Raw genomic sequence first — 25,652 nt, forward strand, 5'->3', positions numbered from 1 at the left:
CCTCCCTGACAGGACCTGCACGGCAGGCAGAGGATATGAAAACAAGTCCAGACACCTTCCTCACAAACGTGAGCTCACCTCTAAGACGTCATACAGCACTTCATCAAAGATGTTGATGAACACGTCATCTTTCACTGACTGCAGGCTGGTGGTGCTGTAATCCCCGTTGGGGGCCCTGCAAATGCGTACCACGATCAGAGGACACGAAAGGAGCAAAAGAGAAATAATGAGCACTCAAATGTCCAAGCAGGACCAACACCTGAATATGAGCAAAGAAATGAGGGCTAATGGCAGTGCTTTCAGTTAAAGGATTTCTCCGGCATGGGGACCCTATAGGTTAGTCGTCGTCATTGTTTAGTCGCTAAGTCGTGTCCGACTCTCTGTGACCTCATGGACTGTAGCCTTCCTGGCTCCTAGGTCCATGGGATTTCCCAGGCAAGAATACTGGAGTGGTTGACCATGCCTCCTCCAGGGGATCTTCCCCACCCAAGGATTGAACCCATGTCTCCTGCATTGGTTCGCGAGTGCTTTACCACTGAGCCACCAGGGAAGCTCCCCCACTCATTTTCCCCACCGATAAACCAAGGCCGAGGGGAGGTTCATCTGCTACAACACCAACTGCTCTGAGTTCCGCCAGGCCTGGCCAGACCAGGCCTCTCCGAGGCATGGCTCCAGACCAGGCCCCTGCACCTACTTGGCTGAGCACTGGCCTTGAACTTGGCTCATTCTTTTTGCTTACACTATGTAGAAAAGTGGTATCTGTTTCTCTCTCTCTCTTTTTTCCCCCCTGTTTGTCTTCTGACTTAACTAGTTCTGTGTCCCTGGTTGGTAAAGAAACAACCCAAAATGCAGGAGATCACTTGCAATGAAGGAGATCTGGGTTTGAAATTACTTAAGGCCCAGAGCTGGGGAGACAGGGAGGAAAAGAAAATCAGTGTAGGGCCTGTGGGGTCAAGGGAGTGGGAAGCTTGGGCTCTAAGGACCCAGAGCCTGGAGCAGAGTGGGGTAGCCTGGAGCAGAGTGGGGTATGCTAACAATGAACCCACATTTCAAAAGCTGGATATTTTCCCATTTTTTTTCCCCCTTGATTGGAATCACTTGTGGTATGAGGAAAATATGCCTACCTAAACGGAAGTTCAAGTTCTTCATTCCAGCTGGGGTTTGGTCCTTCTGCAGTAGTTGTATGGCAGATTGTTCGCTGAAATGAAACTTCTACAAAAGGACGTACTAAAACCTTAAAAAAAAAAAGAATATGTACAGTTTTTGTGTAGCTGGATTTTTTTGTTATTGGTTTGTTTCAGTTTAGGATTGAAACACTTTTCAGCTCACTAAATCCTGAGCAGAAACTGGAAGTTTATGCATATGCTTTTAGTAAATTTCTATACTATTTTTTTTTAAGTCAAGAGAAAACAATCTGTAATAGTTTAGTAGAATTATTTTGTTATGAGCAGAGGAAAAACATGATTCTAGATAATATATTTCCAAGGAAAATGAGACAGAAAATGGATTATGAACTTTCTAGGCAATTCTTAAAAACACAAGGGGCAAGATGCTAAGCAGAGATCCAGCACTTGGGTGTCTCACCTGCCCGAGGGGGTAGTCGGCGTTGTGGACTGGGCTGTGTGTTGTCGGAGAAGCCGCGTGCTTTTCACTGTAGGCCCTTGAAGATCTTGATGTCTGGTGGAATTTACTGGGAGGGGAAAATGAACAGAAGAAATAAATGATGGGAAAAGTCTAATTATGTTACTGAGCAGGTGGTTTCTCCAAAGATGTTTGGTGCTGAATAGTTATCCCGGCAGACATTCTTGCAAAGCTTGTTGATGCTTTAAAAGTCTTCTCATATGCTCTGGTCCTCCCTACTCACCTGGTGACTACTAGAACCTTTCCAACATCCTTCCTTAGGTCTGCATGCCTGGCTGGAATAGAAGAAAGAGACCTCTTCTCTCTACGCTCTCATGGGTGCCTTTCCCCCATGACTGAGAGCAGCAGTCCCTTTCAAGTAGCAGCATCCTGAGCCACCTAACCAGCCTGCCCTGCCTCCATCCAATTCAGGTCCTCTCTCACTCACTGTATCTTCTCTGAACCTTCATGCTCCAGGAAGCTTGGGCTACACGTCCCAGGTAAGACATCTCTCTCTGGGCCTGCCAAGCATCACTGGCAAAAGGTGGTCAGTGATTCCTGGCTCGAGTTAGGATCTACGAGTCTTGTCCTCTTTCCCTTTTGAACTGCCATTCATGAAGGAAGAAGTGAAGGTCATGTCCAGAGATCCTCTCCCAGACCCTTCCCCCTCATCCCAACAACCCACTTGCATATTTGTTTTGAATTTTTTTGTGTATCTAGTATTTCACATTCATTGGCAAAGTACACCTTGTCTCTTTCCACCAGGCTGTCTTACCTTTTCACAGAAAGGGTTTCAGACAAACTATGAGCCAAGGAAAGTGGATCATTCAACTCGACAGCTACCAGAGAAAACCTTTCCTGTTTGGAACACTGTCAATTACATTATTACACAAACATCTGCTAAGTACCTGCTATATTTTAGCAATCTGTTAGACTCTGGGGCTGCAAAGGCAAATGAGATACACTTTAGCTCAGACTAGATGAACAAATAGTCATACTATGGTGGGGTATGTGTTAGACTAGAGGGCATGGGATATAAGAGAGCAGAGAGAGTACTGAAAATCCTATTTAGTTTAGTTGTAAGGAGAGAGGGCTAAGATCTGGGTGGGTTTAGTGCAAGAGTTGGTATCTGAGCTGACTTGATGAGTCTACACTGAGTGTAAAACAATAGGATCAATTATGCTTCTTTGTAATGATTTTTATATAATTGTTTAAATCTTAAAAAACTTCATAGAAACAAAAAATAATACCTATTGCCTATTCTTTAAAAAAAAACAACAACAGCTTTTCACCCCACATTTGAGCTTTAATGGATCAAGATGCAAAGGCTGGGATGTGGCTTAGGGAAGCAATGCTATGGCACAGATTCAAGAGCTTAGACAGACATTTGTTAAACAAAATGTGATAAAACATTGGGAATAGTTGGTGATGATCAGGTGTTCTGTGATGGGTAGAAGAGTTAGCAGAAGAAAAAAGTAGGGCAAAGTAATAGGGGGGTGGGAGTGGATAGATCATTTAAAGGCAAGAACCTAGGGAGGAAAGAGGCCCAGGCTAGAACAGGGCAGTCCGTGGTCAGACAGCTGGAGGCCCTTGGGCAAACCATGGCACGCTCTTCACTTCCATTCGCCCTTTTGTAAAATGGAGACAGTAATAGTAGTGAGAAATAAGTGAACTTATAGATATGAAAGTGCCTAGCGTAGTGCCTAGAACGCGGTGACCGTACAATAAAGTATAGCCTCCCTCCTCACACTGGCACGGGCACCAGCAAAGAGAAGTAACTCTTGGTCCTTCCGTGTCTGTTCTCCAACGGGATAAGAAATTTAGGCTCACCTTACTTGTAGTTGGGTTCCCCGGTGGCTCAGACAGTAAACGAATCTGCCTGCAATGCAGGGGACCCGGGTCTGGGACCTGGGTCTGAGCCCTGGGTAGGGAAGATCCCCTGAAGAAGGGAATGGTAACCCACCCCTGTATTCTAGTCTGGAGAATCCCATGGACAGAGGAGCCTGGTGGGCTACAGTCCATGGGGTCTCAAGGAGTCGGACACAACTAATCGATTATACAGCACTTCCCTATGGCTGAGGAGTCCCCGTTGCCCCAGTGTGTGAAATACAGTGGGTGTAATTCCTTTCTCTGAGCAGGTAACAAAGAAGTCGCAGTTTTGTGCTCACAGAATCTAGAATATGCACCTTGGGGGTATCTACCCAGCTCTCACCCACTTCTCTGAGGACTGTCCCCCGTCTTCAGGACGGTCCCTGAGAACCCACTCCTGACTGTAGGTGACTAGGTGTGGATCAACTCCTGACCCGGGTTAGGACCTTTTGGGGAACCGATGGCTGGGGGTGGAACTGGCGAGGATGAATCATTTCCGTCACACAAAGAATGGAGCAAATTCACAGAAGGAAGCGAGCAAGAGAGACAAAGGGCCTCTGAAGACGCCAGCCTAAGCTTTACAGTCTCCCAAGTGGTTCCACCATATCTGATGTCTGCTTGTTCTGTGAGATATGGCCAACAAAACCCCTCTTTACCCTAAAGACTGATTTGGTTCTGCCGTGCTGTGCTCTGCTGAGGCATGTCTGACTCTCTGTAGCCCCACGGACTGCAGCCCTCCAGGCTCTGTCCATGGGATTCTCCAGGCAAGAAGAAAGGGGTGGGTTGCCATGCCCCCCTCCAGGGGATCTTCCAGAGCCAGGGATCGAACCCGCGTCTCCTGCATCGGCAGGCGGGTTCTTTACCTCTCACGCCACCTTGGTTCCATTGCTGGGAACCAACGGGGCCCTGACATCATCAAGAACGCCCTCCCTCACCCGCATCCCTTCCCTCCGCCCCCACAGAGCGGCAACTGGGTTCATGATGAGAGTGAACACACTGTGAAGAGGTGGGATCCTGCCCCTCCATCCCAGGCCGGCGTGCCAGGCGCTCACCTTGCCGTCGGCTTCCTCACCGGGATGTCGTAGGCCCGGACGATGTTCACCAGCAGCTTTATGTCTCCGTCTGACAGGTTCTGGGCTGTCACCTTCTTCCGGCCTTTTCTCCTTGGCCTCAGTGGTCGCTTTTGTTCTGCCAGCTTGAAAAGGCTCAGGCCCAAAATGCTAATGATCACAGAACAGAGTTAGGACTCCAGGGAAAAAAAAGATCGGAAAACTTCACGAGACACCTTCCCACACTCTGCCCCAAGGTCCCTCACGGGCCCCTGAAAAACTCTTTGTCTCCTTGAGGACGGGTGGGAATTGTCAAGACATTCTCCCAAGATGGGGAGACCTGCTGCATAGATGATGAACGTATTATTTTAGCAGCTCCTGATCCGAGGCAGATAACTCGGGCTCTGGGTCCTGCCCTGCACCTTCTGCTTGGCCTCTGCCTTGCTCATCCCCCAGCCCCTCAAACATGGCCTGAGCTTGCCGACTGTCCGCTTTTGCTCCTGCCGATCCTGCAACACTGAATGCCTCCTTCCACCTTCCTCACTGACCTACTTCATTGCAGTTCTACCACTTTTCGGGGCCCGTATTTCCAGGCCAGTGTGTCCTGCTCACCTTGGGCAAATCATTTCACCTCTTGCCACCTCTGTTTCATCATCTGTAAAATGGAATATTAATACCTACCTCTTGGGGTTGTTGAGAGGACTTTGTACACCAAGCCCCTGAGTACGGGTCTAGCATTAGCAGGTGCCCTAACCCGGTGACTGTTGGGATGATGACAATGGTCACGATGCCGGCGGTTATGCTGGAGAAAGGAGGGGATGGAGACAGGAGGAAGGTGGGGGGTGGGGGGCAGGGGGGTCTCTCTACCTCTCTCTGTCTCTGCCTCCCACTGAGGTGACACCCATGAACACTTCCTGGAAGGTGAAAGCAATGCAGTCTGTGAATCAGAAGGGCCAGGGAACAGAGTTTAATTCTGCCCCAGAGACTAAAGAGAGCACCGCGGCGACTTCATATCGGGAAGCTGATGTGAACGGCTAAGCCCGACAGCCACAGAGCAATGCCGGCTGCGCAGAGCTGGCCTCAGGCTGGCAACGCTCACGCTGTTCTTCTCTGTGAGTACGGAAGAGCAGGCTGCCCTGGAGCCCTCCTTCCGAGAGGCATGTGCCAGCCCGGGGAGATGACTCCCAAGGGGCTCTCGGGGTGTGGTTCCGTGAGCCCCCAGGGCCTTCTAAGGGAGCACAGAGGAGCGACCGTTTACCAGCACCGCTACGGCTCAAGCAGAGTGCTAGGGGCCTTACAAGGGTATTACCCCATTTTTCATATGAAGAAACTGGAGGCTCTGAGAGGTGATAGAATTTGCTGGAGGCTCCTAAATAGGAGGAGAGGGAGCTGGGGTTCAAGCTCAGATCACCCTGACTTGACAGCCCAACTTCTTTGAATATCTGCGTATATCTTTTCATTAACTCATTTGGGATAAGCATAAGCACGTTATATAACAACGTGATGTAAAATTGTGAAAAATAACCATCTTTTCCAAAACCAAGAGTGTGAGGAGAGTGACACTGTTTTACATTTTTGCAAATGCCTTTTTTGGATTTACCATACATTTTAATTTTAGAATTTTAATGAGATGTAGTTGACATATAACACTGTTTAAGTTCAAGGTGTATGGTAGATTGGTTTGATACATTTATATATGGCAATACGGTTACCACCATAGGTAGCATTAGCCAGCACTTCTGTCTATCACTTCAGATAATTATTCTTTTTTTGTGTGTGTGGTGTGAACAATTAAGATCCAGTCTCTCAGCACCCTTGAAGTTTATATTGTTGATGATAATCACTACGCTGTGCATCAGATCTCCAGGACTTATTTATCTACTGGTTGCAGGCTTATACCTTCTACCCTTAAATATCCCCCCAATCCCCACCTGCCCCCAGCCTCTTGTGACCAACAGTCTCGTCTCTGTTCTTATTAGTTTGGCTCTTTTAGATTCCACATAGAAGTGAGAATCCCAGAGATCTTATCTTTCTCTGACTCATCCCATTTAACAGAATGCCCTCAAAAGTTCATCCATGCTGTCACGAATTATAGCCCATCTTTCTAATCGCTCTGCCAGGACGCCTGCCTAACCCAGACTTGGGAACCTCAGGGAAGAAGCTCTGCCAGGAGGCTGTAACAAAGCACATCCCTTCTCTCCTCAGCACTTTCTTCCTCTCCGAGGGATGTCTCCTGTCACGAGACTCAGCTGTCCCCTTAGCATGAGAACATCTTGGTGGCTGGGACCATTACATACAGAAATATCTTAATCTAAAGCCAAGAACAAACCAAAATGAAAAGAAGAAAGAACATACCCTGAGCCTTCAGAACTTAATGCAGAAAAGTAAAGCAGAAAAAAGAAAAAGAAAGAAAAGAAATGGAAAAACAGCATGAAAAATCATCATCTATTCTAAAATGTAATTTTCATGATTGAAAAAGAAAACATTCAATGACTGGACTCTGGGCCTGGAATAGAGAGAGGGTTTGCATGAATCTTCTGTGGGCACAGCCTCCCTTCTGTATGAGGATGGAGGCAAAGCCAGCAAAAGGGACGACAATGGATTGCACCAGCATTTTGTCTCCTTGCCAACTGGGTGATAGAGAGGAAGTCCATGCGTAGGAAATAGCCTTTCAGGAGACCATCAGTCGTGTCCAACGGCTTTGTGACATATGTCCAAAGACTTTTTGTGACTTTGTGCAAAAGCTCTTTGCAACCCCATGGATTATACAGTCTATAGAATTCTTCAGGCCAGAATACTGGAATGGGTAGCCTTTCCCTTCTCCAGGGGATCTTCCCAACCCAGGGATTGAACCTAGGTCTCCCACATTGCAGGCGAATTCTTAACCAGCTGAGCCACCAGGGAAGCCCTTTCAGGAAACCAAGAGATTTAACCACAGGAAGGGTCATGAAGTTAACGGGCTGCACAAACCCACCAATATACAAAGTTATCTCTCATCTCTCATGGGTCTGCCTCGACTTGAGACCATTTGAGGATTATTCTAAATGATAGGGAGATGATCTAGCAAACAAATAGAGTCAATTCCCAACTTCTATGTAAATGTCCCTTTTCCCCGGCTGCCCACCCGCCACCAAACGCAGGGCAGCTTTGTGCCTCCCAGCGGTGATGCTGGAACCAGGCCTCTCCCTGCAGCTCAGAATCTCAGCGGGATAATTCTGGCCACCCCACTGCCCTGTGACGGAGGAGTGGGGGAGACCCTGGCCCCGGGAGGTGATGAAGGCAGGAGGATGATGTGCTGGAAGGGATGCCGTCACACTTCACGTGTGGCCAAGGCTGGGGAAGTGCCCTTGGGGGTGGTGGGAGGGGAGGTGGGGTCCACTGGAGTGTGATGGAGAGGGTCTCGTGAGACGTGTGCTAACGGAAGCCCCCGAGAATCTGACATCAGGTGTTCATCAGGCTTTACCAGTTTCTAGTACTGTTAGGGGGCCAAATGCATATCATACACTGATAAAACTCCTACATTTACAGGGAATATTTAATATAACACAAGAAATAACAAAAATATATATATTTTTTACCTGATATTGGGAACTTCTTCTTCTACTATCAAATCCGAAAGAAGAAAATGGTGTTTCGCAATGAGGAAACGATTTATCACTGATTCTCTAACCTGAGGGAGAGAAAGACGTTTCATTTAAATGTTCTTGTTTGCTGAACCACACCATTCTCTGCGCGAACGTCGCCGTGGTGCGGTGGCACTTTCACATTCCATCACAGCGCTGACCCCTTCCTACAGTAAATCAACCAGCTTTCCTTGCTAACGTAAGCTCCCTAAGGCAGGGGCATTCTATTTTGTTCACTGCTATATTCTCAGGATCTGGACACATTCCTGGCAGAAAATTTAGCTGAATGAATGAATGACTCCTTGGAAAATTCCCTGACGCTGGAAAAGACCCTGATGCTGGGAAAGACTGAAGGCAGAAGGAGAAGAGGGTGACAGAAGATGAGATAGTTTGATGGCATCACCGATTCAATGGACAGGAACTTGGGCAAATTCCGGGAGATGGTGAGGGACAGGGAGGCCTGGCGTACTGCAGTCCATGGTATCGCAAAAAGTCAGACACAACTTGGCAACTGAACAACAACAAAAATGAATGAACAAATACAAAAAATAGGACCTGTCTTGAAACACACAAGGGCTTCCCTGGTGGCTCAGATGGTAAAGAATCTGCCTGCAATGCAGGAGACCTGAGTTTGACCCCTGGGTCAGGAAGATCCCCTGGAGAGGGGAATGGATACCCGCTCCAATATTCTTGCCTGGAAAATTCCACAGACAGAGGAACTTGGCGGGCTAGAGTTCATGGGGTCACAATGAGTTGGACGCAACTGAGCGACTAACACACTTCGAAGCACACACATTCAGAGCTGATTAAGTTCTTCCCCTATTCAGAGTGATTTAGTTCTTAATTATTTTTTAAATGGAGGCTCTCTTAAATGTCATAAATTATTTTTTTTATACAAGAGCTACAGGGTAGATTAACTGGCTAAGGAAAATGTACTGTAGACATTGTGGCATTTCTTACAAGTTAAATTAATTAAAAGGAAGGACAAAAGAATATTTTGATTTTCTAGTGCAGAAGGGCAGTGAGGATGTGGTTTATAAAACTTTTTTATTACAAAGGTAATAAGACGCACACATTAATGTGGTAATTCTATATTTAGTTAGTCTTCCAAGGCAACAGAAATAAAAACAAAAATAAGCAAATGGGATCTAATCAAATTTGCAAGCTTTGCCACAGCAAACATTCAAATATTTTTTAAAAAATCATGATTTAGAAAGTAAGTGCCTTGTAATCACACCCCTCTTAAGAGAACCACTGATAATGAACATGTCCTAGTGTTTTCAGCATTTCATCAGTGAATACATTCCCTTTGGTGCCTGAGCTAGTTCAGATTGGACTTTTTATCACTTATAATCATGAATCCGAGCTAATACAAAGGAGAACCAAGTAACTATGTTACAAAGATGAAGATAGTTGCTAATCAATTTTACATCTGTCATTATGAGAAGGGCTTCCCTGGTGGCTCAGTGGTAAAGAACCCACCAGCCAATGCAGATGTGGGTTTGATCCCTGGTCGGAAAGATGGCTTAGAGAAGGAAATGGCAACCCACTCCAGGATTCTTGCCTGAAAAATCCCATGGACAGAGGAGCCTGGCAAGCCATAAAGGGTTACCGACTACTATAGGATAAGTGACTTTACGTCTAGTGTTGAAAGGAAGAGAGAGGTTATTCATGTTGCCATTGTGACCCTAGAATTTTGCACTCTAGAATGTTCTTTGAGGGACTCCCTAACAAGGAAATGGCAACCCACTCCAGGATTCTTGCCTGGGAAATCCCATGGACAGAGGAGCCTGGTGGGCTACAGTCCAGAGGGTCGCAGTAGTCAAACACGACTGAGCAAGTAAACGACAGCAATTATGAGAAAATAAGCCGACAAGGGTTGAGGGTAGAGATGTCCCTTCTCCAACATCCGGATGCTGCCTGTTTGTCCCCTACGAGGACTGTTTAAAATGACTTTCCTTACCTGCTGGAGGTACTTGGCTACTGTGGCCCTGTGGGTATCCAGGTGGTCCTTGGTTTCGATTACATTTCTGTCTCGTAACCGTTTCTCATAGTCCTAAAATTAGAAGGAAGCAATACTTCTATGATTTTAAAATACTGGTACTCTCTCATGCCTTTTTTGAGATTGGGCTTTCCTGGTGGCTCAGACAGTAAACAATCCGTCTACAATGCAGGAGACCAGGGTTCATTTCCCAGGTCGGGAAGATCCCCTGGAGAGAGGCACGGCAACCCACTCCAGTATTCGTGCCTGGGAAATTCCATGGACAGAGGAGCCTGGCGGGCTACAGTCCAGACTAGAGAATTATTTGTCATGTGTGGTTTAAGTCACAAATGATGGTTCTAAATCTTCCTTCTACTTCCCTCTGAACTTCAGGTCCAGAGTTGATCTCTGATGCAGCATCCAGGATTTGGAAACAGATGATTGAACTGCTTTACAAGTAGTTACAAGTTACAATGCTTTTTCAAAATTATTTTAAAAATTGGAGTACAATTGCTTTACAATTTGTGTTGGTTTCTGTTGTACAACAATGTGAATCAGCTATATGTACGCATACATCCCCTCCCGTTTGAGCATCCCCCCACCCCGCATCTCACTCTTCCAGGTCGTCACAGAGCGTCACACTGAGTTTCCTGTTCTTTACAGCAGCTTCCCACTAGTTGTCTACTCTCTCAATCTGCCCCACCGTCTCCTTCCCCCTCTGTGTCCAAAGTCCATTCTCTAGGTCTATGTCTCTATTCCTGCCCTGCAAGTAGGTTCGTCAGGACCATTTTGCTAAATTCCTTGTATCATATACGTTATTTGTTTTTACACATTACAGAGTTCACACAGAAAGAAAGAGAGGCCATAGAGATAATCGAGTCACTGTAGATCCAGATACTAAGCTCACCCAAATGACTTAGCCAAAGCCCCTGCTTAATTTTTGTCTTTCTATTTCAAGTAAAGCAATTACAAAAAGAGTAACTAACATCTGGTTGCAGTTGGCCTGGGTCACCAACTTGGAGGAGAGCAGTGGGTGCCTTTGGCTTTCTCTTCTTAGGCAGCTGTACCTTCCTCTCTGTTTTCTGTCAAGAAAATTCCACGTGGGCCCCAGAGAGCTGCCATGTTCTCCTCAGTCCTTCTCTGGTCATAGCTGATGCCCAGGGTGGCTCCTAACCCAGCCTGGGTGGCTCAAGAGCTGTCTTCAAGATGGTTGTTTTCTTTTTTAATTATTTCCTATTTGACTGCATAAAAAATATTTCTTTATTATCAGGTCTTAGTTGCAAAACATGGGGTCTTTGTCGTGGCATGTGAGATCTCAGTTCCCTGACCAGGGATCAAACCCTCACCCTCTGCCTTGCAAAGGAGATTCTTATCCACTGGACACCAGGGAAGACCCTGTCCTCAAGATTGTTAGACTCGGGACAAGAGGACCCAGCTCTCCCTCCTGGCTGAGGCTCCTAGGTATGAACTTGGGTGATACTGGTGACCAAATGATCAAGCAGAGAAATCTGTCTGTAGTGGGGGAAAATGAAGCCACCATACCACGTGAAGCCTCCACAGGAAGGAGAAGGAGTCTGGCACTCCTTGGGTGGCTCTGACGGGCAGATGAGCTCCTGTCATTCAGATGTCTCAGATGCTTAGCTTGACTTTGTGATTTCATCATCTAATAAACTCCCCCGGTACAGGAGCTGGTTCAAATTGTGTTTTTATCACTTATAATCACAAGTCCAAACTGATACAAAGAAGAACCAAGTAACCAAAGACATCTCTCCAAGAATAATTTCTGCATGAAAAATCATAATGCATTTGATCAAAGACCGAAATGTAAGGCCACGGGCTATAAAACTCTTAGAGGAAAATGTAAGGCAGGATACTCTTTGATATAAATTGCAGCAATATCTTTTCGGATCCACCTCCCAGAGTAATGACAGTGAAAACAAACAAACAAAAGAAGTCATACTGATATTAAATTCTAGTAGCTATTTCTTTACCTCAGCAAACATAAACTTGTCCGGCTTTCCCTGGCCCGCTCCCTACACAGGCCTGTTCCCTGTAACTCCTCAAAGGCTCCCTGCCCCACCCCATCCTCCCCCAAGGCTTTCCGCTTCCAGCTGCCTGCAGCATCCTGACCAGACCTGTTCCCCACTTCCTACCCCCTCACCCAGGCTGTTCAAATCCTACCCATCTGTCTTCCAAGTGGCGCTTACCACCATGTTTTGTGCTTAGTAAATACTTATTGAATTAAAATGGCATTGAAAGACTTCCCTAGTGGTCCAGTAGTTAAGAATCCGCCTTGCAATGAAGGGGACATGGGTTTGAATCCTGATCAGGGAACTAAGATCCCACATGTTTTGGAGCAACTAAGTCCTCAAGTCACAACTAGAGAGTTTGTGCAGTGCAATGAAAGGTATCTCTTGATGCAACGAAGCTCCTGTGAGCTGCAACGACGACCCGAAGCAGCCATATAAGTAAATAAATTAATTTGAAAAAAATGACATCGAATTCCTGACTAAGGCAGGACCGTTTGCCACTCTAACACTTAAGAGATTCTTCAGCCCTACAACCCCAATTTTTCCTAGTTTAGATGTAATTAGACTGAGACAAAGAGATTATTTAAACATTGGATTCAAGAAAAATAATGAAAATGCTATGTAAAGTGCAATAAAGAAGAAACCAATATTGCTACTGAGAACACTGCAAGGACAACTACATATATATAATAGTAAACAAAATGGCACAGTAAATATTTGATTATTTTATTAACCCCTCTAAGGCAATCTCTTACCTGAAATACCTTTTCCATAATTTCTCGGTCATACAGTGGAATTTGCTTATAATGTCGGAACTCTGGCACCTCTTGGCTTCTAAGAAGAAGAAGCCTGAATCGTTTGGATCTATTTAATTCCTCATCTGAAACAAAGTTAAATTCCTGTTGGAGCTGCTCGAGTCGGAAGAAATCAGGGATGTAGGATTCACCACTGGTAGCGACCTATGAAAACCAGGAAATACAAAGCTCTGGGTGACAGGCAGATTTCACCCAAGGAAACTTGGCCCTGAGCCTTTGGGAATGATGTTGAATGTTGAACAGTTTTAGGTGGAGAGACTTGAAACATCCACTATTTCATTTAAAGAGAAAACACAGTCAAACATAATGGCAATGAGGGAGATGCTATTATATTCATTGACTAGTTATAAAAAGTACCATAAACCATTTTTCCAGAGAAATAAAAAGCAAACGGTTCATTTCTGGTACGCATGCTCCCCTAATAGGTGTTATGAAAATATAACAGACTGATAAATGAGTCAGTTATATCAGTGTGTTACCAAACGCCTACTGCAAAAAATACGAAGGAGACTTGGGTTTGATTCCTGGGTCAGAAAGATTCCTCTGGAGAAGGGAATGGCAACCCACTCAGTATTCTTGCCTGGAGAATCCCAAGGACAGAGGAGCCTGGCGGGCTACAGTCCATTGGGTCTCAAGAGTCAGACATGACTTAGTGACTAAACTACTACTACTTAAAATATTTTAATTTTTTGCACTTCAACATTTTAAATATATTTCAAAGCACTTTAAAAATATAATCTTTAGACTATATTTATGCACATAAATGGACTTCTTTTGTGGCCCAGCTGATAAAGAATCTGCCTGCAATGCGAGAGACCTGGGTTCGATGCCTGGGTTGGGAAGATCCCTGGAGAAGGGAGAGGCTGCCCACTCCAGTATTCTGGCCTGGGGAATCCCATGGATTCATGGGGCCGCAAAGAGTCGGACACGACTGAGTGACTGTCACTTTCACTTTCTTCCACTCTGCACGTAAACAAGGGCCCCAGAGTCAGCCCGTCAGCTTCGCTTGCCTCCATGGCGTCCACGCTGCCTTGTTCTTGGAGCCACTTGGTGGCCTTGGTTGTTAGGAAAAGCGAACCGGAGACGGACCCAGGCGCCAGCATAGCAAGCACAGCTTCAGCAAGCCCGAGGGGACGAGCAGGTCTGGGCTGCCCTCTGCCCAGGCGTCCACTCCTCTGCTGGGAGCTGTGTCAGCTGCAGCCTTGACCTGCAGAGACAGAGACTCCGGGAGCAGAGATCCGCTGGGGCTTTGCAATGGGAAAGGTGATCCTGCGGTGACAATCCCGGTTCATAAAAGAGGCTAGTCAGGAAGGCAAGGGTGAGGTGGTGGGATGGCCTCACCGACGCAATGGACATGAGCTTGAGCAAACTCCAGCAGATGGCGAAGGACAGAGAAGCCTGGCATGCTGCAGTCCGTGGGGTGGCAAAGAGTTGGACATGGCTGAGCAACTGAACAGCAACAGGAAGGCAAACCCTGTGTTTTGTCCTTCTCTGGGAAACAAATAGTTAAAAAGAAGAAACCTGAAGGGGAGCAAGCGTTTAGTCACTCAGTTGTGTCTGACTCTTTGTGACCCTGTGGACTGTAGCCCTCCATGGGATTTCAGGCAAGAGGAGTGGGTAGCCATTTCCTTCTCCAGGGCATCTTCCCAACCCAGGGTCTCCTGTATTGTAGGCAGGAGTCTGCCCTGAGTCTGCCCAAATTGGGTCTGAACTTGGGTCTCCTGTATTGTAGGCAGATTCTTCACCATCTGAGTCATCAGGAAAGCTAAAGAAGGGGACATATGCACTCTATTACTGTCAGTTTAGGGCAAGTCACTGAAACAAAATTTGAGACTTTTACATGGAATACGCTACACTTCAGGTACTATGGTCTGTTCTTTCTAGTAATGCTCTATCTGCACTAAGTATCATGTTGGAAGGAGATTTTATAAAGATAAAAATCAGAATAAGATGAAGCTTGCTTTGGGACTTATCTTAGAATCACTAGAGGAACATGAAAGTTTTCATCCTGGTTAGAGTTAACCTGATGAACTAAGAAATGTGATCACAGAATGTGCTGCTATGGACACTTTCTGGATCAAATACTTATTTATTAGGTTTCAATGGAAACTATGAACTTGGGAGCAAAAGCAACTGTCTTTGATACCAAGAGAAGTCATTTACTAACTAATGTGCCATTTTATGCATAAATTCGCCAAAGAAAGAGTTTTGAATGTTGTGATAGATACAAGCAATTTATCTCAAAAATATTTAAGTGAAACCTAAACGGTAATCTAAATTAATCACCCAACAAGAAAACGAACAAAACCACCATTTCTGAAGACGCCCCATCAGCCCTTGAGGGTGACGTGGAAAGAGCAAATGCCCTGAAATCGCATCTACTGGGAGCCGCGTCCTCACCAGCTTTGTGCCCTGGAGCAAGGAATCGCGAGAGTCTGGGTTCAGTGTCTCTCCATGGAAGGGGCGAAGGGAAGCTTTTCCTTAGGGATTTTACGGAGGTTAGAAGTAAGAGTAGCCACAATGTGCGTGCGTGCATGCTCAGTCACTTCAGTCGTGTCTGACTCTTCGGGACCCCGTGGACTGTAGCCCACCAGGCTCCTCTGTCCATGGGATTCTTCAGGCAAGAATACTGGAGTGGGCTGCCATGCCCTCCTCCAGGGGATCTTCCCGACCCAGGGATCGAACCTGCATTGCTTATTGCTCCCGCACTGGGGCGTCTTCAGAAATGGTGGCTTTGCTAGTTTTCTGGTTGGATGATTAGTTAGATTACCATTTAGGGTTCTTCACCACTAGCGCCACCTGGGAAGCCCCGGAACCTCAGCAGTACCTGGTGCTTCCTGCATGCTGCGTGTGGACAGCTAGGGGCTGACACCGGCAGCTCATTTCCTCCCGAGAGCACTGTGAGGGCATCACGGGCTTCGGACCATGTTTGTCTTGCTCCCACAGTCAGTAGGTGCAGCGCTAGAATTTAAACCTGTCCTTCAGCCCAGCCCTCACGTTCTTACACACTCTGGCTTAGGAGAACATAGTGCGAAAGGGGACCTGCGTAAAAAGCCCTGCGCTTTCTGTGGTTGCCACACCGAGTGGCGAGGCGGTGTGCGCCCACATCTCCTGCCACGTTACCGAGATCAGCTGCATCAGGGGGGCATTGCTGGGGTCGTTGGGGTCGAGCTTGGACTCTGCCGCCCACTTGGCCAACTTCTTCATGTCTGTCAGCCCTGACGTGCCGATAGAGGAGATGGCATCTGCTCTCTTCAAAGCGCTGAAAACAGAAGTTGATTGCTTGAGACAGACTTCATCACAGAGCAGTCTGCATCAGGACCACAGAACCGCAGGGGCAGCCCTGCTCTGTGAAGGAAAGTCTGATGGCAGGAAGGACTTCTGCCATTTGTCCTTACCTGATGGCTGCTATTAAATATGTTATAAGGGTAATAAAAAAGCATGAATGGTGGCAGAAAATATTTTCAAAGCATGTGTCTAATAAGGCGTAAAAACATCCAAAAATATAAGGAACTCATTCAACTCAATGGCGACAAAGCAAATAATCTGAGTAACAACTGGGCAAAGGATCTGAATGGGCATTTTTCCAAAGACATACAAATGGCCAATGCACACATGAAAAGATGCTCAGTCATCAGGGAAATGCAAATCAGAACCACAACGAAATGTCTCCTCACACCTGTCAGGATGGCTGTCATTAAAGGCAAGCAATAACAAGTGCTGGCAAGGATGTGAGAGGAGAATTCCTTCTGCACAGTTGTTGGGAATGTAAGTTGGTGCAGCCACTGTGAACAACAGCATGGAGGCTCAAGAAGTTAAAAGTAGAGCAATCACATGCTCCTGCAATCTGACGTCTGGGGATACATCCAAAGTAAACAAAGTCAATGTCCTGGAGAGGTCTCTGCACCCCCGTGCTTACTGCAGTATCAGTTATAACAGCCAAGACATGGAAACCACTGAAGTGTCCATCAATGGACACATGGATAAGTAAAATCTGATATGTGTATACATATATACATATATAAAATTCAGTCATAAAAGAAGGAAATTCTGCCATTTGTAACATGGATGGACATTGAGGCTTTATGCTAAGTGAGATGATCTCACTTTTACGTGGAATCTAAAATAACCAAACATGTAGAAACAGAGAAAAGACTGGTGGAGCCAGAGGTCAGGGGGGTAGATAGATGGATGAAGCCACTCCAGAGTACAAACTTTCAGTTGTGAGATGAATAAGTTCTGGGACTCTAATGTACAGCGTGGTGTCTATAGCTATTGTTGTTCAGTCGCTCAGGCGTGTCCGTCTCTTTGCAACCCCACAGACTGCAGAACCCCAGGCTTCCCTGTCCTTCACCATCTCCCGGAGTTTGCTCACATTCGTGTCCAGTGAGTTTGGTGGTGCTATCTAACCATCTCATCCTCTGCCACCCCCTTCTCCTCCGGCCTTCAATCTGTGTATGACTATATGAGTGTAGCTATTAATACTCCATTGTACACTTGGGGATTGCTGAGAGAGTAGATCTTAAAATTTGTCAGCCCAAGGGGGAAAGAAAAATCTCTAATTATGTGTGTCAATGGATGTTACCCAAACTTATTGTGAAAGTCATTTTGCAATATCTAGAAATATCAAATCATTTTGTTGTATACCTTAAACTTACACAATGTTACATGTCAATTAAATCTCAGTACAACTGGGGGAAAAAGAAGCATAATTAGAAGGAATGCAGATGTGACCCTGCATTTCTGCAACAGCGTCCTGAGTCGCTGGATCCAGGCCAGGGCACCTGGTGTAGGATGCCCCAAAGGCCCCACCTCCCAGGTAACTGGGGACCACTTGGGGCTGAGGCTAAAATGAAAGAGAAGAAACATCTATGCAACTAACTTAAGCCCCAACTTTGGACACGACTGAATTCCAGGGGGGTTAGGTGGTCACTATGGTTGAGCCGGGCCTTTATTAACAGGGCTGTGTCTCCCATCACTCACTCTGTTTTTCCTTCTCTCCTGAGGAGCTGGAGCTTTAAGCTCGGCAGGAGACTCAATGAGACAAAGTACCGGAGGCTTGTACGTAAAGGCGTAAACAAGCCTCCCTGGAAACGCTGCCAGGCTCCTGGCTGAGAAAGACCTCATTGTTATTATCACATGGATACAGGTGTTTACATTGGAAGGAGAGGGCATAAAGGGAACAAAACCGGCCCTGTTCCTCTGTTTTTCCATGTGTTGGAAATGACAGTGTGTGACTTGTAATGTATCTTCTTGATGATCAAGATAAGTCCTTTTGGGACTTCCCTGGTGGTCCAGTGGTTAAGACTCCCTGCTCCCAAGGCAAGAGGCCTGGGTTCGATCCCTGGTGAGGGAATTAGATCCCATCACCGCTAAGATCCTGCACACTGCAATGAGGACTTGGTGCAGCCAAATAAATAAATAAATAAAAAAAAAGAAAAGTCCTTTCATTTTATGGAGGCTACTGAGGCCACGACAGTAAGATGATCCACTCAAGACACATCCATCGGGGAACGACAGAAGCAAGCCTGGAACCCAGGCACCTGGCTCCAGAGTCCAGGCTGCCTGGATGGACATCAGCCACTAAGAGGGTTGGCCCGTCCGTCTGGAGTGAGTCCCTTCCTGCTGTTCTGAGGGAAACCGACAGCTAGCAATCAAGGAAGGGGACTGAGAACAGGGCCTTTCATACACCCAGAAGTTTCAACATCAGTCATATTTTACAGTGATCTCTGACTGAGGGCCAAATATATACAACTATATGCCATGCCAGCGGAAGGACTGATGCTGAAGCTCCAATACTTTGGCCACCTGATGCGAAGAGCCGGCTCATTGGAAAAGACCCTGATGCTGGGAAAGATTGAAGGCAGGAGGGCAGCAGAGGATGAGATGTTTGGATGGCATCACCGACTCAATGGACATGAATGTGAGCAAACTCCTGGAGATAGTGCAGGACAGGGAAGCCTGGTGAGCTGCAGTCCATGGGGTCACAAAGAGTGGAACACGACTTAGCGACTGAACAACAGCAACAACACACACCATGTACTCTGCCCGTCTGTAAAACTGTGAAAATACTTCACAGACTTACTGGGGAAGACTAGATAGGGGAAAGTGCTTTTCAGTGTATCTGATGCTGACAAACATCCGGTATTTGTTAGGGTGTTAGCATTTTAGTTTTTATCATAAGAATACACACACACAAAACCCTGGAAATACTGGCACATGATAATAAAAGGAAAGACTGTGAGACTGCAAAGCCTTTTCCCCACTGAATCGTGCTAACGCCAATGCTGTCCTTGTTCACCAGCTGTTCTAGCCGCACATTACCTTCTGAATCCAATATTCTGCTGCGACAACGGAGGAATTAAAGGAATCCCATTTTCTCCAATGGCCCACGCCACGCTGTTGGACACTTTCCCCGAGGTCATTAGAATCAGTTGGTTACTACCGTCAGCTTCAAATGAGAAGGGCACTCCTGAGGAAGCAGCGGATGAAAAAGGATGCTGTTTAGAAAGAGGGAGTGAGCCCCGTGCTAGTGAGAAGGCAAAGCAGAGAGCAGACAAATGGGGGTGGGGGATGGAATACATCATTCAAATCAACAACCTTGAACTTCAGGTGATGACACAGTAGGCCCCTCGGCTGTATCTTTGATAGCAGAGTGCAGCATTATGATGAGTGATGCGCTCTGCACTGGGACCAACTGCATATGCATTCTGCCACTTAACAGCTGTATGACCATGGACAAATTGCTTAACTTCTCTGAACCTTAGTTTTGCTATGTATAAAATGGAGATAATAATAATGAAACTGAAAGTTGCTCAGTCGTGTCCTACTCTTTGTGACCCCCCATGGAGTATGCAGTCCATGGAATTCTCCAGGCCAGCATACTGGAGTGGGTAGCCTTTCCTTTTTCCAGTGTATCTTTCCAACCCAGGAATCGAACTGGGGTCTCCTGCATTGCAGGCGGATTCTTTTCTGAGCTATCAGGGAAGCCCATACTATAATAATAATGATAGTACCCTCTTTTAAGGATTACTGTGAAGACATCCCTTCACTAGTTCAGTAGATATCTATTTGAGCCCCTACTTCATGCCAGGCACTATTCTAGTCACCAAGACAGCAGCAAAGAAAACTGATAGGAATCCCTGACCTCACAGAATTTACATTCAAGTAGGAAACACAGGTCAGGAAGCAACATTCAGAACTGGACATGGAACAACAGACTGGTTCCAAATAGGAAAAGGAGTACATAAAGGCTGTATACTGTCACCCTGCTTATTTAACTTATATGCAGAGTACATTATGAGAAACGCTGGGCTGGAGGAAGCACAAGCTGGAATCAAGATTGCCAGGAGAAATATCAACAACCTCAGATATGCAGATGACACCACCCTTATGGCAGAAAGTGAAGAAGAACTAAAGAGCCTCTTGATGAAAGTGAAAGAGGAGAGTGAAAAAGTTGGCTTAAAGCTCAACATTTAGAAAACTAAGACCATGGCATCTGGTCCCATCATTTCATGGGAAATAGATGGGGAGACAGTGGAAACAGTGTCAGACTTTATTTTTCTGGGCTCCAAAATCACTGCAGATGGTGATTGCAGCCATGAAATTAAAAGACACTTACTCCTTGGAAGGAAAGTTATGACCAACCTAGACAGCATATTAAAAAGCAGAGGCATTACTTTGCCAACAAAGGTCAGTCTAGTCAAGGGTCATGTATGGATGTGAGAGTTGGACTATAAAGAAAGCTGGGCACAGAAGAATTGATGCTTTTGAACTGTGGTGTTGGAGAAGACTCTTGAGAGTCCCTTCGACTGCAAGGAGATCCAACCAGTCCATCCTAAAGGAGATCAGTCCTAGGTGTTCATTGGAAGGAATGATGTTGAAGCTGAAACTCCAATACTTTGGCCACCTGATGCAAAGAGCTGACTCATTTGAAAAGACCCTGATGCTGGGAAAGATTGAGGGCAGGAGGAGAAGGGGACAACAGAGGATGAGATGGTTGGATGGCATCACCAACTTTATGGACATGAGTTTGAGTAAACTCCAGGAGTTTATGATGGACAGGGAGGCCTGGCGTGCTGTGGTTCATGGGGTCACAAAGAGTTGGCCATGACTGAGCAACTGAACTGAACTGAACTGAAGAAAGACAGATTATAGATGTGATAAATAAGAGATGAGGCTAGCATTTTTGAAAGTGGTGATGGTGATTTAGTTACTAAATTGTGTCCACCTCTTGTGACCCCATTGACTGTAGCCCACCAGGCTTCCTCTGTCCATGGGATTCTCCAGGCAAGAATACTGGAGTGGGTTGCCATTTCCTTCTTCAGGGGATCTTCCCCACCCAGGAATCCAACCTGCATCTCCTGCACTACAGGCAGATTTTTTTTTTACCACTGAGCCACCAGGGAAACCCCATGTTAGAGAGTAGTTAAGTGCAAAAGAGAAAAAAGTATGAAAAGTGTTAGAAAATATATGTTTGAGGAGGAGGCAGGGGTTGAACTTTCCAACGTTAAGTGGCAAGGGAAGGCTCCATGAGAAGTCCCTTCTGAATAACGAAAGGCCTGAAGAAAGCAGAAGGGAGGCATGTAGGTATCTTGGAAAAGAGCCTTCTTGGCAGAAGCAACGATGCAAAGGCCCTCAGGTGAGAGCGTGCCTGGAATGAGAAACAGCATGTCAAGTGAGGAAAAACCTGCAAAGCCTCAGACAGACCTGGCAGGCACTGACCACTCCTCACATGCTGTCACTCAGCTATGCTGGAGACTTTAAAGCCTCACTGACTGGGCTCCCACTGATTCGACATTAATGACAAAAAGTCTCCGGACAGGACATTAATCACGTAAAAGAAGAAAAGATTTTTAAGCATGAAACATAGGCTTTCCTGGTGGCTCAGCTGGTAAAGAATCCATCAGCAATGCAGGAGACCTGGGTTCAGTCCCTGGGCTTGGACGGTCCCCTGGAGAAGGGAAAGGCTACTCACTCCATTATTCTGGCCTGGAGAATGCTATGGACTGTATAGTCCACGGGGTTGCAAAGAGTCGGACATGACTGAGCGACTTTCACTTTTTCACTTTCCTAGGAACTACTTGTTCTGGAGTTCCAGTTAATATTATTGATATTAACACAAAACAACACCACTGTTAACCCTATAATAGCATCTTTGTGTTTTCCAAACAGCTTTCCTTCAGGGCTTCACTGGTGGTCCAGTGGTTAAGAATCTGCCTTCCAGTACAGGGGACATGGGTTTGACCCCTGGTCAGGGAACTAAGATCCCACATACCACAGGGTAACTAAGCCTGTGTGTTGCAATGGAGAGCTGGAATGCTGCAATGAAGTCCCAGTGCAGCCAAAATAAAAATAAATAAATAAAGTGTACTTATTTTATGACTTAAAAAAAAACCTTTCATTCATACTGAATACTGCATCTTGATCTTCAAAATAAGCCCACAAGACATTTAAGGGAGGTATTATTAGACCCCTCTCATGAATGACGCAGGTGATAGTCAAAGAGGTTCCATGATTACTAGGGTCACACAGTTTGTCAGTTGGACACGACTGAGCGACTCACACAGAGAATGAAGGAATGAATGAATGAATAAAATAAGTGATTGAGAGTACCAAAAAATGACCAAAGGTTGTCAGAACTGATTGTAAAAAAAACTAGATAGGATTTCCAGAGGTGAAAAATACAATCATTGAAATGAGGAACTCAGTAATGAGTTTCAATGACTGGACATAGCCAGAAACTGAATTCATGATTTGGAAGACTGAATTAAAGAAATTACACAGAATATAGAAGTGAAAGAAAGAGATGTCAAGTATATTAAAGAGAGGTTAAACAAACATGGTTGACAGAGTGAAAAAGTCCATGAGGGAATGAGAGATGAGAGAATATTATTTAATAATATCCTCATGACCATTATTTTATTTCAAACTTTTCCACCTTACAAATAACACTATGATGTACTTTTTTTTTTTAATGCACAAAGTTTTATCTTCATTTTAAATTATTTTTTCAGGAAAGATTCCTAGAAGTTGAATTTAAGGTGTCAAAGGCAATCTGCTGCTACTGCTGCTGCTAAGCCGCTTCAGTTGGGTCTGACTATGCGACCCCATACACGGCAGCCCACCAGGCTCCCCCGTCCCTGGGATTTTTCCAGGCAAGCGTACTGGAGTGGGTTGCCATTTCCTTCTCCACAAAGGCAATCTAAAGCCCCTTAATTCACGTGGCCAAACTACTTTACACTTGTACAGTTACATGAATTTACTGGCCGCCCATGGTGTGTAAAAATTACTTTGCGAAAAATCATATGTGATTATTGCTTTCATTTGAATTTCTGATAGCAATGTTGGGATTGTCTGGTTGTCTGATAAGGGAAGAAAAAAAAGATGTTCAAATCTGACAGTGACTCCGAGAGCCGCTGAGGCCTTCCGTACCACTTCCGACTCCTTCGTGGTCCAGGGTCACGTGCTGGTTACTGCTAAACTCCACTTCCTCAATGGGAGCCCTTCCGCTGACAACGGTGGTTTCGGGGATGGGCAGAAACACTTCCGCCAGCAAGGTGGTACCACTGTGTCCAGCGGTCTCATAGACCTGGAATCGGGGAAGAGAAAGCCAAGTAAAAACAGCAACACTGAGTGCTCACTCCCAGATAACCAGCCCCTTTGTCTCTGCTGGTCACTGTTCTAGTCCAGAGCACCCACGTCAGAGTGGAGGGTTGAGTCGTGCTGCTCTGGTCCCCGTGGAGATCAGATCACACTCTATTTGGCAAGTTATCTGCATCCTGTCTTCTTCCCTGACCTAATCATCTGTGGGAGAGAGGTTGATTACAAAGCATCAGGGTACTGCGAGTGCTTCTATTTCAAACTAATACAGGTTAGTTTTGGAGAATAGGCTTCCTCTTCCTCCTGGTTCAAGTTATTGCAGAGAGCAACAGCATCAGGAAGAAAGGTGAGATAATTTGGGCAAACCACCAGATGGCTTATAATCTGCATCAACTTCAAAGCCAGTGGGAAAAGCATTGTACCCGGAAGTACCCTAGGGTATCGGGTCAAATCTATTACTTGGCGAATCGCTCAAAGGCTTTCCTTTAGGACCTTCATTTTTTTTTTTTGTTAGTTGCTGAGCCCTATCTATCTCCTTCACAGACCTTCTCCCAAAATGGGGTCAAAAGGACCGCCTATAGTTCTGAAGCTAATTACTGTGGTGTGTCTCATTATCATGCCATCACTGTGAGATGAAGGCCCCGTTGCCAGGGCATCCACAGATTACAAACATACAATATGTCTCAGTCGGACCCTCTGCTCCATGTGATCGAGCTTCCCCTGTATTCCTGGGTCACTTCACTTTTGTGGTAAGAAGATAAAATATTTCTCAGCTCTGCTGCCTTCCTTCCACGTTCCATTGTCTCTCTCCATGAAGCCTCTCCGGCTGGTACACATTTTTCTAATATGCAGATCTCACTCTTATTTCTACTAATTAAACCTTTCTATTTTTTAATTTTTAATTGGAGGATAATTGCTTTATAATGCTGTGTTAGTTTCTGCTGAACAACAACGTGAATCAGCTCTAAGTATACATATGTCTCCTCCCTCTTTTATATTTTTAAATTTATTTTTAATTGGAGGATGACTGGTTTCCAGTGTTGCGTTGGTTTCTGCCATATATCCATGTGAATCAGCCACAGGTGTACGTAAGTCCACACCCTCTTGAACCTCCCTTACCCCTACCCCCTAAGTCATCACAGCATTGAGCTGAGTCCCGTGTTGTAGAGCAGATCCCCACTAGCTGTTTTACCCATGATGGTGTATGTATCATGCTCTCTCGTTCGTCCCACTCTCCCCTCCCCTGTACTGTGTCCACAAGGCCATTCTCTGCATCTCACCTCTATCCCTGCCATGCAAATAGGTTCACCAGTACCATTTTTCTAGATTCCATATGTGTATGCTAATATAGAACATTTGTTTCTCTCTTTCTGACTTACTGCTCTCTGTATAAAGGGCTCTAGGTTCATCCGCCTCACTGGAGCTGGCTCAGTTTCGTTCCTTTACATGGCTGAGTACTATTCCACTGTATGTATGTACCACAACCTCTTTATCCATTCATCTCTCGATGAAATGTCCCTGTTTTTCTTCTGATGTAATCGATCCCCCTCTGATTATCTCTCCACTCACCACCTGAATGTGCAGAGATGACACCGTGGAGTCTCTCTGCCCCGCCCTCCCTAACACAGCGTGTGTTGTGCTGTGGATTCTTTTCCAAGGATGAGAAGGACGGATTCGTGTGGCCTGCTATCCTGGCCTCGTCTACCTGGTATTCACCAGCTCACATTTGCAATGTGGCCGACTGAGTTTGGAAGGGCCGCTGGGACAGAGACAAAGGCGGAGGCTCCGCAGGAACGGAACCAAGACCCCAGACTGAGGACCACCGGGAGCCACTCTAACGGGCTGGTGCGCCAAGAGGCCTGTGAGTGCTCAGACTCACCCCTGCTTGATTCAAGGGCTCAGGGGGCAGCCCGTGAGTTGCACACTTAAGCCACGCTCTCCAACTTCATCTTTATCAGGAGATAGGTGATATTTTTATCTATATTAAAAAGATCTTTTAAGGAAAGTTTCAAATATAAGTAATATTAGAAGAATAATATACCATGAACCCATCACCTACCTAG

General features: G+C 45.9%; 1 protein-coding gene across 4 annotated transcripts in view; it reads right to left on the minus strand.

Moving 5' to 3' along the window:
* Positions 1–25,652, minus strand: part of CC2D2A (coiled-coil and C2 domain containing 2A) — a 124,027-nt gene that overhangs the window by 26,525 nt on the left and 71,850 nt on the right. For all 4 annotated transcript variants that reach the window (XM_065914094.1, XM_065914092.1, XM_065914095.1 and 1 more), the window contains 10 exons: positions 23,422–23,578; positions 19,312–19,459; positions 16,111–16,249; positions 12,928–13,131; positions 10,125–10,217; positions 8,117–8,208; positions 4,542–4,709; positions 1,585–1,690; positions 1,125–1,234; positions 79–175 (listed from right to left, as the gene is read on the minus strand). In XM_065914094.1, coding sequence (XP_065770166.1) covers positions 79–175; positions 1,125–1,234; positions 1,585–1,690; positions 4,542–4,709; positions 8,117–8,208; positions 10,125–10,217; positions 12,928–13,131; positions 16,111–16,249; positions 19,312–19,459; positions 23,422–23,578 — 1,314 coding nt within the window. The remainder of the gene's footprint in view (positions 1–78; positions 176–1,124; positions 1,235–1,584; positions 1,691–4,541; positions 4,710–8,116; positions 8,209–10,124; positions 10,218–12,927; positions 13,132–16,110; positions 16,250–19,311; positions 19,460–23,421; positions 23,579–25,652) is intronic.

This window comes from Muntiacus reevesi, chromosome 22 (genome assembly GCF_963930625.1).
Source record: "Muntiacus reevesi chromosome 22, mMunRee1.1, whole genome shotgun sequence".
NCBI lineage: Eukaryota > Metazoa > Chordata > Mammalia > Artiodactyla > Cervidae > Muntiacus > Muntiacus reevesi.